The sequence below is a fragment of the Capronia coronata genome, assembly GCF_000585585.1.
Source record: "Capronia coronata CBS 617.96 chromosome Unknown acBCG-supercont1.2, whole genome shotgun sequence".
Taxonomy (NCBI): domain Eukaryota; kingdom Fungi; phylum Ascomycota; class Eurotiomycetes; order Chaetothyriales; family Herpotrichiellaceae; genus Capronia; species Capronia coronata.
The window spans coordinates 2,108,285-2,119,691 of NW_006912894.1; the positions used below are offsets into that span (position 1 = coordinate 2,108,285).

The 11,407-nt window shown below is 52.7% G+C and overlaps 4 protein-coding genes across 4 annotated transcripts; 2 read left to right on the top strand and 2 right to left on the bottom strand.

Moving 5' to 3' along the window:
• Positions 1-1,003: 1,003 nt before the first annotated feature.
• Positions 1,004-3,236, bottom strand: A1O1_02422 (DNA replication licensing factor mcm5; the record flags this gene model as incomplete). Its single annotated transcript, XM_007723333.1, has 2 exons — positions 1,004-1,508; positions 1,561-3,236. The coding sequence occupies 2 exons, from the start codon at positions 3,234-3,236 to the stop codon at positions 1,004-1,006; spliced, it is 2,181 nt and encodes a 726-aa protein (XP_007721523.1).
• Positions 3,237-3,681: 445 nt separating this feature from the next.
• A1O1_02423 (uncharacterized protein) lies at positions 3,682-7,087 on the top strand (the record flags this gene model as incomplete). Its single annotated transcript, XM_007723334.1, has 2 exons — positions 3,682-6,713; positions 6,769-7,087. The coding sequence occupies 2 exons, from the start codon at positions 3,682-3,684 to the stop codon at positions 7,085-7,087; spliced, it is 3,351 nt and encodes a 1,116-aa protein (XP_007721524.1).
• Positions 7,088-7,957: 870 nt separating this feature from the next.
• Positions 7,958-8,877, top strand: A1O1_02424 (uncharacterized protein; the record flags this gene model as incomplete). Its single annotated transcript, XM_007723335.1, has 3 exons — positions 7,958-8,130; positions 8,247-8,643; positions 8,734-8,877. The coding sequence occupies 3 exons, from the start codon at positions 7,958-7,960 to the stop codon at positions 8,875-8,877; spliced, it is 714 nt and encodes a 237-aa protein (XP_007721525.1).
• A 674-nt stretch (positions 8,878-9,551) lies between these two features.
• On the bottom strand, positions 9,552-10,782 carry A1O1_02425 (uncharacterized protein; the record flags this gene model as incomplete). Its single annotated transcript, XM_007723336.1, has 2 exons — positions 9,552-10,480; positions 10,611-10,782. The coding sequence occupies 2 exons, from the start codon at positions 10,780-10,782 to the stop codon at positions 9,552-9,554; spliced, it is 1,101 nt and encodes a 366-aa protein (XP_007721526.1).
• Between the last annotated feature and the right edge of the window lie 625 nt (positions 10,783-11,407).

Consider the following 11,407-nt stretch of genomic DNA (forward strand, 5'->3'; position numbering starts at 1 on the left):
GCTCGAGAAGGGATTACTCAATCTCGATATAGCTACCTATGATGGCCCTACGGCCTTTTGGTGTCACCGCTGATTTGGATATACCACCCTTTAGGTATGTTCCTTCGGCGAGTGCAATGTCATACTTGTTAGTGCGTTGCAGACGTGAATCAGTGTCGACGCTCGTTTCTTGATATCCGAAAATGGATTCCGAAAGGGATGGGCCGTAAGATCTGGACCTATCTTTAGATGAGATCTTCTCATATTTCGGCAAGGTAAGCGTAGAAACCCTCACGTTTCGGATCGACGCGAAAACGGCTCGACAGAAAGACAAAGATGATTACACACATGGACTATGGTACGTCATTTGCCGTGTATACTCCTGCTCACATCGCCTTGCCCTGCAGGAAAGGATGACACTGACAAAGCACCATAATCAACCCGACTAGACCTGGATGCCTTCAGCCTCGAGGACGTCGAATCTGAAATGGTTGCTGAGTCGACAGCAACACCCCGAGAGGAACAGCTTGCGATACCCGGGTTGCACGTCACTTGTGCTCGAATTGTATGTCATGGTGAGCTTGTCTCTCTTCTCCTTTCCCCATCCACAGTCCTCGACCGAAAAGTCGAGGATTACCGTGCGACCTCAACCGAGAGACGCTGAGTGATTGGATCTCGCCACGAGGACAAGATCAAGGGAGACAGAAAGGAATTTGTCATAAAGGATCTACACCATTGGATGATGGGTTGTTCGATGTCAATGAAGCCCCTGGTGCTTTTCTCGGCGTCCGAACACAATCAGAGGTTGCGGTAGGTATTCATATCGACCTGATATTCGAGTGATATTCTAACACCATCACCGTCCACTGGACGTGATAAACCATCCGAAAACGCCCAATTACTCCTTGCATAACTCATCACACTTGCATCGTCGTGGTCGCTCCTGTGCCCCGTGCCAGGGCACTGATCCGTAACGACAGCATTACTATTCCTGAATGAAAGGGAGGGCAAACCCCACGCTCGATCAGACGCCACTTCTGTATACCTGGCTGCCGCCATTTCTCAGTCTCACAGTCTCCCTTCTTTGCAAGACATGCAGCGCTCGGGCCAATGCGGCTTCGCTGTACCCTCTCCCTTGAACAAATTCTCGCCGCAGGGTTGCCAGGCTGGTGCTCCATCCGATGGGAAGTCGTTTCCTCAATTCTTCTTCCACTTTGCTCACTTCCTCCATCAATTCCCGATTCGCGCCCATGCCACCGGCCCCCTCGCCCTGGGACACGGCATCCATGGTGCTGGCCAAGAAGAGACGAATGGCCTCGTCAACGTGGTGTTCCTCCGCCACCGGCGACAAGGTGAGTTTGGCCAGTGATTCTGTGATACGGATGATGGCCTCGAGTTGACGCACTGTAATGGGTATCGAAGATCTCACGTTGCTGTTGCGCTCGGCTTGGGCGACACGGTTGCGAATGGAGACGAAATGAGATGACAATTTCTCTGCGGCTGGGGCTGAGAGACGCGGGGCGCATCGTCTGGAAACATCATGTTAGCGCTGATTGCTTTGGGGAGCATAAGAGTACTTACGACTTGCAGAAGCTGATATATCTCTTCATCTTGTCAACCGGGATTTCGACCTCGGCCTGTTCCTCCACGCCTTGATTGCCCATGTGAATACCCATGACGTGTCGGGCGATTGTTTCGTCTCGTTTTCTGTCGTGATCGTCTCTCACGATGAAAATCATGTCAAAACGAGATAAGATGGTCGTCTGAAAATCTATATTCTCCCCCGGAGACTTGAGGTCGTCATACCGGCCAAAGATGGGATTTGCGGCGGCCAGCACGGAAGTACGTGCGTTGAGGATGGTGGTGATGCCGGCTTTGGCAATCGAAATCGTCTGCTGCTCCATGGCTTCGTGGATAGCCACACGGTCTTCGTCACGCATTTTGTCAAACTCGTCGATACACACCACGCCACCATCAGCGAGGACCATGGCACCTCCCTCCAAGTAGAATTCCCGCGTTTGCGTGTCTCGCTGGACGGAAGCCGTCAGACCTGCGGCTGACGAACCTTTACCTGAGGTATAGATGGCAATTGGAGAGACCTTTTCGACGAATTTTAACAGTTGCGATTTGGCGGTACCAGGATCACCCAGCAGCAGGACGTTGATATCTCCCCTTAGTCTCATTCCGTCTGGCAGGATTTTCTTTGAGCCGCCCATCAGCAGACAGCAAATCGCTTTCTTGATATCCGCGTTTCCATAGATAGACGGTGCAATGCACCTGACGAACCGGTCATAGAGATCGGGGAGTCGGGACATCTCTTCAAATTCTTGTATCTCTTCGTCGGAAAATGACTGCAGTCCGTTTGCCGTGTGGTCGACATCGGTGGTTAAGCCGACCGCGCGCAGGTATGGATTTCGGATTGCAACTGCATTATCTCTCTTGCCCCCTTTGTTGGCCTGGTAGATGGAAAAGACTCCCATAATAGTACATCGGGACCCCGGCACGACTTTGTTGGTCAGATAGCGGTCCGCAGAGACCAGAATATGACGTGGCAGCTCTCCCACGGGGACTTGATCTGGAGCTTCTTGTAGTTTCAGAATTTGCTGGTCAATGAACTGTGACTTCTCATGGAGCACGAAGTATGGATCCATCGGACACGAGTCGCCAGATTCTTGACCAGGCATCCTCGGTCTACCGCATGTGCGTGGGAGGGTGATGCCAGTGAATCCTCCTTCTACTGGTAAGAACTCGACATGTTCGCAGTTGCGACATTGGATGCAGAGAACGGTCGCCTTTGAGGAGAGGGTCGAGGCGCCGATGACGATGCCCGGGATGCGGACGAGGTGGGAAACATTGGTGGCATTGAGGTCGCGGATCGAAATCTGAGAGACGGACGAATGGAGGAGGAGTTGATGTTGGGGAAGCTTGACTTCGGGCTCGTGAGGGAAGACAATGCGCTGTGTGCATTGTTTGAGCGCGGCTTCAAACAGAGGGACCACGTCCACAGGATCGCTGGTGAGCTTGTGGGCTAGTTCTTCATTGTAGGAAATCAGATGGCTGAGGTCGATGTCGCAGAAGTATTGCTTGACAAGAACATTCTCTCGGATCTGATCTCGATAGATGTACGAGCCATCAAGTTGGAATGCGAGGACAAACTCCTTCAATTTGGCTTGCAATTCAGTCCGCGGTTCTGATGAGGCGTCTTGATGTGGTGGAAGCACACTAAGCGAATATGCTGATCTCGAGTCCAACGCCATCGTGTATTGTCGTTTGATGATTTGGTGTTGGACACAGGTTTCAGACAATCAAAGTGGGATTTGTGTTCAGTAATGTGGAAGAGGACAGGCCAATATCTCAACGAACGTGTTTCTGTGTCCTGCAGCGGGAAAAAAAGGGGGACGCGTCTCGCGTTTTGGCTGGAGACGCGTAAAGTGGTTTGCGGAGAAACTAATCCCCGACTCGGAGCCGACAGTCGGCCGCCCTTGGCAGATTGCATCGCATCGCATCGGGAGCCTTCCCCGGGGCGCATCTGCGCTGCGTGTCCTTTTGGGGCTGATGTGACAAGCATGAGCGTCGAACAATTGGAAAACACGGCTGCGCTGGATACTGCTATGGCCTTCATAAATTCACGCCCTACCTACCTCTATATCAGGCAACTACATCGCTAATGCATTCGAGACCGTTGCATACGGCACCATCGAGATGGCCTCTCCGGTCCGTCCTGGGTCCCAGGGGTCTTTTGCGTCGCCCGTCGCAAGTTCGCCTTCCACTGGATATCCTTTCCCAGATGTATCTAGGGTCCCATACGGTACACCGAGAGGGACCCTGCGACGCGGCTCGACAGCAAGCTCGATAACCAGCATAGGAGGCGCGTTGGATACTGGTTCCGTCAATGCTACAATCGCGGAGACGGGGCAGAATGCGATCTCCACATTGCTTCAACACCCGATTCTACGGACCGGACTTCAAGCAAGTACTGCTGTACCGAAGTCGGGCTACAAGGCGCCCACCCACCGCGATATCCCTCCAGTTGCGCTGACGAATATTCCCCATGTCGATGCGAAAGCCTTCCATCCGTACTTGGCGCAAGTCGGATCACTATATGAAGCGTTTCAACGAGCCAAGTATGAGGGCGAAGGAGAGACGTCCTTGTTTCATCGGGACAAGAAAGAGACGAAAAATGAAGAGTGGGCTATACTGAGCAAGCGGCTACAAAGACCTGGCCATTCTCGCGCGGGATCTATGAGCTCGACCCTGTCAACTCCATTAGATACACCACAACCAAAGAGGAGACAAAGTGGCCATCGCCGTCAAGCTGTCACGCCCTTGTCCACGATCCCATCTGTCTATTTTGAAGAGGGCTTCCATCTAGAAAACCCGAGGACATTCGATATTGTCTCCGAACATTCGGAAATAATCCGTGACCCTAACGGCACTCCTAGTGGTAGAAGGTCGTTGGCAACCAATGCTATCCTGCAAGAGAAGCTATCCTGGTATATGGATACTGTGGAGGTTCACCTGATCAACTCCATTTCCACAGCTTCAAAGTCTTTTTTTTCTGCCCTCGGCTCACTCAGAGAGTTACATGGCGAAGCGGCCGATTCGGTGGACCGCATTCAAAAGTTACGAAAAGAGCTGGCGAGGCTTGACAAGGAAATGGCTATCGGTGGCCTGAAAGTGGTCAACCTTAAACAGCGGCGCGACAATGTTCGCCAACTTGCTCAGGCAATCATGCAGCTTGAAGATATTGTCAAGGCTGTGCAAGGCTGTGAAAAGCTGGTGGAAAAAGGAGACATTGACAAGGCTTTGGATAGCTTGGACGGGGTGGAAGCGTTGATTGCTGGCAGGGAAGTAAGGGTGCCCCAATCCAGCGACCCCCAATACCCACGACGCGATCTCCGCAGAATCAAGGCGCTTGAGGGTGCCTTTGACGACTTGAACCAGTTGCGGCACAGAGCTGGGCGCGGTTATGAAGCCCGATTCCACACCAGCCTGTTGACGGACATCAGGCGACATGTGGAACAAACAGAGACTGGTGCAACACTCCAGAGATGGGGTGCCGCGTACACAAGACCGAGGCCCGGTCAACGGAGAGCTCCGTCGAATTTCCCAGGATACATGAACTTGGGTTCTGAATTCCGGGCCGAGCTTGAAGCTGAGATGAAGGGTCTTTCGAGGGCCAGATATACCACGCCCGCAGCAACCACTTTTCGCGCGCTTGTCCTGCGAGAAATGAAAAGCATGATCCGGAAGCAGTTGCCGAGCTCTAATGAGGACGACAATGTTTCCACCGTCTCAGCCTCGACCGTGGGTGGCAGGCCAATGAGCCAGCAGGAGAAATCGTCCATTTTAGCCAGAAATCTCCGAGCCCTGGATGCAGATGATTGGTATCACATGTTGGCTACCATCTATACCAACATTAGCGAGGGCCTCCGCCGCCTTAGTGTGCAGGTCAAAATCCTTCTGGACATTACCAGTACTCTACCTGATCACATGCTTCAATCGCCTCCAAGGAGTCCGGAGCCAGCCAGCATCGACAAAGTGATGAGTCCTCCGATGGGTCGAGCGAGAGCTGCCAGTACGGTCCAAGCGGAAATGCAACAGGCCCTTGATCTTTCAAGTCTGCTGGGTGAAGGGGTCGACCTCGTACAGGCTCAGATCACCAAGGTGGTCAGAGTGCGATCGCAACAGAACGCGGAGCTGCCACTTCCCGACTTTTTAAAGTACTTCACCCTCAACAAGTTGTTTACGGACGAGTGTGAGGCTATATCAGGTCGCAGTGGTGCTGCTTTAAAAACAGTCATCGACACTCAGATCAAAGATTTCGTGGCCCATTTTGGGGAATCACAGAAACACGACATCATCAAGGTGATGGACAATGACAAATGGGACGCAAAAGACTTTGGTGAGCGAGAAAGCGAAATCCTCGGTCGCGTGATGCAGGGCAGCACCAGCGATGCACTTGCATGGATCGAAAGTACGATGATCTGGCAGAGTGCGCCCAATGGCTCTACAGCGAGCAATGGTGCTGCGGCGAATGGGACGTCTGGAGCTCCTACGAAAGTGCGGAGTGCGGTGGTGGATGAACAGAAGTATATCCTCCCGGAATCTGCTCTTGCCATGCTTCGATCCATGGAAAGCTTCGAACACCTGGCCACCGGCATCCCTAGCATGAGTCACGACGTGGCCACATTGTTCTTGGAGAGTCTGAAGTTGTTCAATTCACGCAGCTCGCAGCTCATCCTGGGAGCCGGCGCCACCAGGAGTGCGGGATTAAAGAATATCACGACGAAGCATCTTGCCCTCTCATCACAGGCACTTAGCTTCATTGTGGCGCTGATTCCATACGTGAGAGAATTCTTCCGGCGACATTTGCCCTCGTCGGCCGCACCGCAGGTCATGAACGAGTTTGACAAGGTCAAGCGTTTGTTCCAGGAACATCAGAACGGGATCCACGAGAAGCTGGTCGACATCATGTCCGGCAGAGCGTCTATGCATGTCAAATCGATGAAGAATATCGACTGGGAAGAAGCGGCGAAGAATAAAGCCACTGCGGTGTCGCCGTATATGGAGACATTGACCAAGGAGACGGCCACCTTGCAGAAAGTGTTGGCGAAACACTTGCCGGATCCTGTGGTGTCGGGAATCATGACACCGGTCTTTGCCAGTTATCGAGATCAATGGACAAATGCGTTCAAGAATCTCACTATCAACTCGCATGCCGCCAAAGAGAGGTATGTTTACTACTGCTGGTCTGGTGGGGAATGGAGTGCTAACACTGTTGTCTAGGGTCCTGGCCGATGCGAAGTTCTTCAATACCCGGATCAGCAAGATCGATGGGGCGGGCGATCTGGGCGAACATATTGTCAACGTGGTCCAGGCGAAAGAAGTCTTGAATGCAGCTCCTCCTCCTCCTCCTCCTCCGCCTTCTGTCGAGCCTTCTGCAACGACCTCGAGTGAGGCGACAGATCAGGAGAAGGCGAAACAAGAGGAAGACGGAGCGAAAGCACCCGAAGCGCAGGAGAAGGAGGCAGAGAAAGAGAAGATGGGGGAGGAGCAGGCACAGGCACAGGCACCAAGCCAGACCCAGGATCAAACCCGAACATAGATGGCCTGGAGTGGCAAGACATGACCATTGAGACAGGATACTGCATTTATGGAAACAAGAATGGGAACGTTGCCCTCATGTCCTGTCAGCCTCAGTCTTGACGATAGCACTGTTCCCATCAAGCCTGTCATGTTGTTTCGTTCCATTTGCTGTCAAATAAGCGAAAGTATCGGCTGCCCTGTTGACTGATCTATTCTGGCTTCGCACTGCAGTCGTATAATCATGTTCATGCTTTAGGATGCTTTCATTCCTTTCCATACTTTTCTTCTGCCTTATCGGCCTGGCTGCACGTGAATCTGGTCGTGGATTTTATTCGTCAAGGTTATGGATGCACGCAGCCCAGTCCAGCTCTCAAATCCACCAACCATCCAAAGTACTAAGTATGATATTTGATATACTTGATTTGTATGATGAGTGTCTTCTGTCTGCTGTCTTGGCATGTTCATCATGATCTTCAAACCAGGCCGTCGTGCCGATACCAATCGATATCATAATTGAGTTCCGATTGGAGAGGGGAGAGGAGGGGAGAGGGAGGGAGGGTGGTGGTGGTGGTGGTCAACTTGAGAGTCTTTTCGTCAGACAGCAGGATCCCTAACTTGAACTACTAGCAGTCTGGAGCGTAGCAGTCATCGGAGTCAGTCTCCACGTCATTTGAAAACAAGGGGGGGAATACCTACCTTAGCCCTGCGCTCCCTTCTCGCCAACATATTACGCGCGCTTTTTGTATGCATGTCGCCTACTGCGGTATACGGTGGTATATAGCCTCACACAACTGATAATTACCTGCCTACCTAGGTATCTAGAGATTCCCTGGCTGGCTCCATCCTGGCGATATCTAAGCGCAACAGTATCCGACGGCCTTCACTCACCATGGCAGCCCCTCCACTATCCGAGAACAAGCAGAAGATGGCCCGCGGCGAGCTCTACTACGCCTTCACGCCCGAGCTCCTCGCCGAGCGCGCGCGATGCAAGGCAGCTCTGCGCACATACAACACCGACGCAGGCACGGTGTCGCGGCGAGAGACCGTCCGTCTGTGGAGAGAGTGAGTGAGTCTCTTCCTCAGTGAAAGGGCTGCTCTTTTTGCAGCAGCAGCAGTCCCCTAGACACATCCGCGTTCCGCAAACGATCTAAACTCATACTCTTCTCCCCGTTGTGCAGCGTAGTAGGCGACAGCACACCTCTACCGCCGGAGCCATCTGACGCGACTGCCGATGAGGCCCAATTCGACGACGACCCGCTCGTCGAGGCGCCCGTGTACATGGACTACGGCACGCAGGTCAAGCTGGGCAAGGGCGTCTACGTGAACGCGTACTCGACCTGGATCGACACATGTACCATCACCGTTGGGGCGCGCACGCTGTTCGGCCCGCATGTTTCGCTGTTCAGCGGCACGCACCCGCTAGACCCGAAGATCCGCAACGGCACCAACGGCCCAGAGTGTGGAGGCGAGATCCATATCGGCGAGGACTGCTGGATCGGGGGAAAAGCTACGATCCTGCCGGGCGTCACGGTCGGTAGGGGTGCGACTGTGGGTGCGGGAAGTGTGGTTACTAAGGTATGTGCATGCGTGTGTTTGCGTCCATTTGTTGAATCAGCCAAACAAGTAGTTTATGGGCTGGGGCATGACTGATGTACGGAAATGCAGAATGTGCCGCCTTTTCATGTGGTCGCGGGTAATCCGGCGCGCGTTATACGCAAGATCAAGACGAATATGGATCCGGAGCAGAGCGTGCAGGAGAAAGACATGGATGCGCAGGGGGCGGAGAAGCCTATGGCGGCCATGTCGTAGAACGTTCTAGCGGCTTGAAAAGCATCGACGAAGTTGAGGAGCGATTTCACCTCTGAGCAGTCTTCGATCGAAGTGGTGGTCAGCGCTACTAGTCATAGAATTGCATAGACATGAGCAGCATACAGACTTGGAATCAAAAACGGCGGCGGATGCTTAGCATATGGCCAATGTCCATACCCATTGAATCTCTGCACCACCGGGAGAATCTTTTGGAAACGAGTGTCCCTGGCTCGTTGAGAACTTTGCTTTTGCTAATAGTGGGAATGAATGGCAAGCAAAAACGTGAGCAGATGTGAGCACTGCCACTTAATATGATCCAGGTAAAGGTAGATTCGAGTGGAAAAGCACAACAGATTCCCTCTCATCATAACACGGCAGAGAGCAGCTTCATGCCCGCCTTCAAAGCCATACGGAAGTCTCGCAAAGACCATTCATTACCTGCGGTACGACTTGGCCCCAGTACCTTTCATATTTTTCTCTCCCAACTCGAACCCGTCGATTTCAGTTATTGCACTTTTTCCTGGAGGGATTTTGATACACCGTTCCTTTCTGCTTCGAGGGAGAGGTCGACTTCCGACTCGACTGACCCTGGACCCCATGGCAAGAGGAGCGACTCCTTCGCTCAGGTCGTGTAGAATCGCCTTGCTTGTGTAGAACGTATTCTATGTCCCTCGTCATGCAAGCATCCCTGCTCCAGCCATCAATGCCAATGCGAACCCTGCAATCAACGATCCTAGACTGCCTCGTGCTGATATAGCACAAGCAGCCGAGCCTGCCTCGGGACTCGAGCTTGCAGTGGCACTAGTAGATCCAGATGATGATGCAGTCGCTGCAGAAGAAGACGCCTGTGTAGCTGTGACGAATGTCGCCACAGCAGTGCTTGTCAACACAGCTGCCGAGTCCGTAGCTGTGGAAGTCAAAAAGGTGAATACATCGGTGACGCTCGTAGACTCAGCAGAAACAGTCTCTTCGCTTGAAAAAGATGCGGTAGACGCTGCTGCTGATGCTGTCGTAATCGTGAAGGCGGGTGCTGTACTTTCTGTCGAAGTAGTCTCCGCGCTGGTGAATGTCGCCACAGACGCGGCTTCAGTGCTGGTACTAGCAGCTTCCGAGAACGTTGAAATAGAAGTTGAAGTCTCAACACTGGGACTACTTGACGACGAAGACGCCACAGCTTCGCCATTCTGGACCTGAAACCAATTTGCCGACGTTGCCTCGCCCAGATCAGCGGCCTGCGCGAATCCTGCCGTGTCGAATCCGAGTCTAGCTGAGGTGTCTGACGGAGGGAAGAATGCCGAGAAAGAGCTGGGGATTTGAAAGCCTTTTGGCTGTCGGTACAGGAGGAAAGTGTAGCTGTGCGGTCCGTCGCCGGCGGGTGGCGAGGGTGCGAGATAATCCACGCGGGAAGCGTCCGTAGAATTTGGGACGCTGGAATCTGCGAACAATACCTCCGAGGCGCCAGAGAGATTGGGCTCGAAAAAATGGAGGAATTGTTTTCGTTGGCCTGAATTATCGGAGACATCTTGGTCGATCATGAAGAGCATGAATGTTAAGGTCCGAGTTGATCCTTTCGGCCCTTGGACTGTAGGAGTGTCAAGGAGATCTGGAATATTTCTGATAGTCAGTTCAGGATACAAGCATTATACAATGTTGGAGAAGGGGCGTAGCACAACGTTGCGATATAAGTTGATTAATGTAGTTTGGGAGTTTTCATTGATTTTGTGACTGCTTACCTTCTCGCTGTAAAAGTGCGCCAGCCGGATCGACGTCTGTATTCGTCGATTGGTATTCGACCCTGAGATTTGTGTCTACCTGGACAGGGAAACCAGGCGCGCATTGAGCAGAAACGAGGGCAATAGTCGCCAGCAGCGCTGGAATTAGTTGCATGGAGAACGAAGGCCTCATGATTGCTCAACAACAGTTTATGGCTAGAAAACAGATGCAGGATGACAAAGAGGGACTTTGCAACGAGTGGAAGGTCAGAGGAAAGGAGATGGAAGAGAAAACCCTCCAAAGATATGCATGTCCCTTTGGATCCGATCTTATTCTAACTTCTTCTAACTTTTGGCGTCGAGACTCACGATGCGATTGTAGATCAACCCCTTGGGGTTGCCAAGGACAGTAAGTCGCGTCGAGGCTCAGCCTCGCTCGAGAAGGACGGGAATTTGGGGCAGAGGCAGCCTTGCGAAGTCGAGTTGCTGTTCTTCAATTCGTCTGTGGCTATACCAAGCACGGAAGACATCGATCCGTGTGCCAGGACGGCGGGCTTGGGCAAAACATGTCGAGTTTTGACATGGTATCGTGGTGTCTCAGCACTCCAGATGAAACGTCCTTTGCCGCCGTGGCTGTCCCTGAGATCCTGACGCGTCCCGCTATTTGTTCGGATCGGCTAACTTCTGGTCGTTAGCTGCTGCGGCCTACTCTGTTCTGCTGGCCTCCAGCGCCATCCTGATGTGCAGAGTAGGGGGTCGACGAGGAAACTGGGGGCGCAGTATCGACGATATCATTGTTGGTATGGACCTCACCTGGT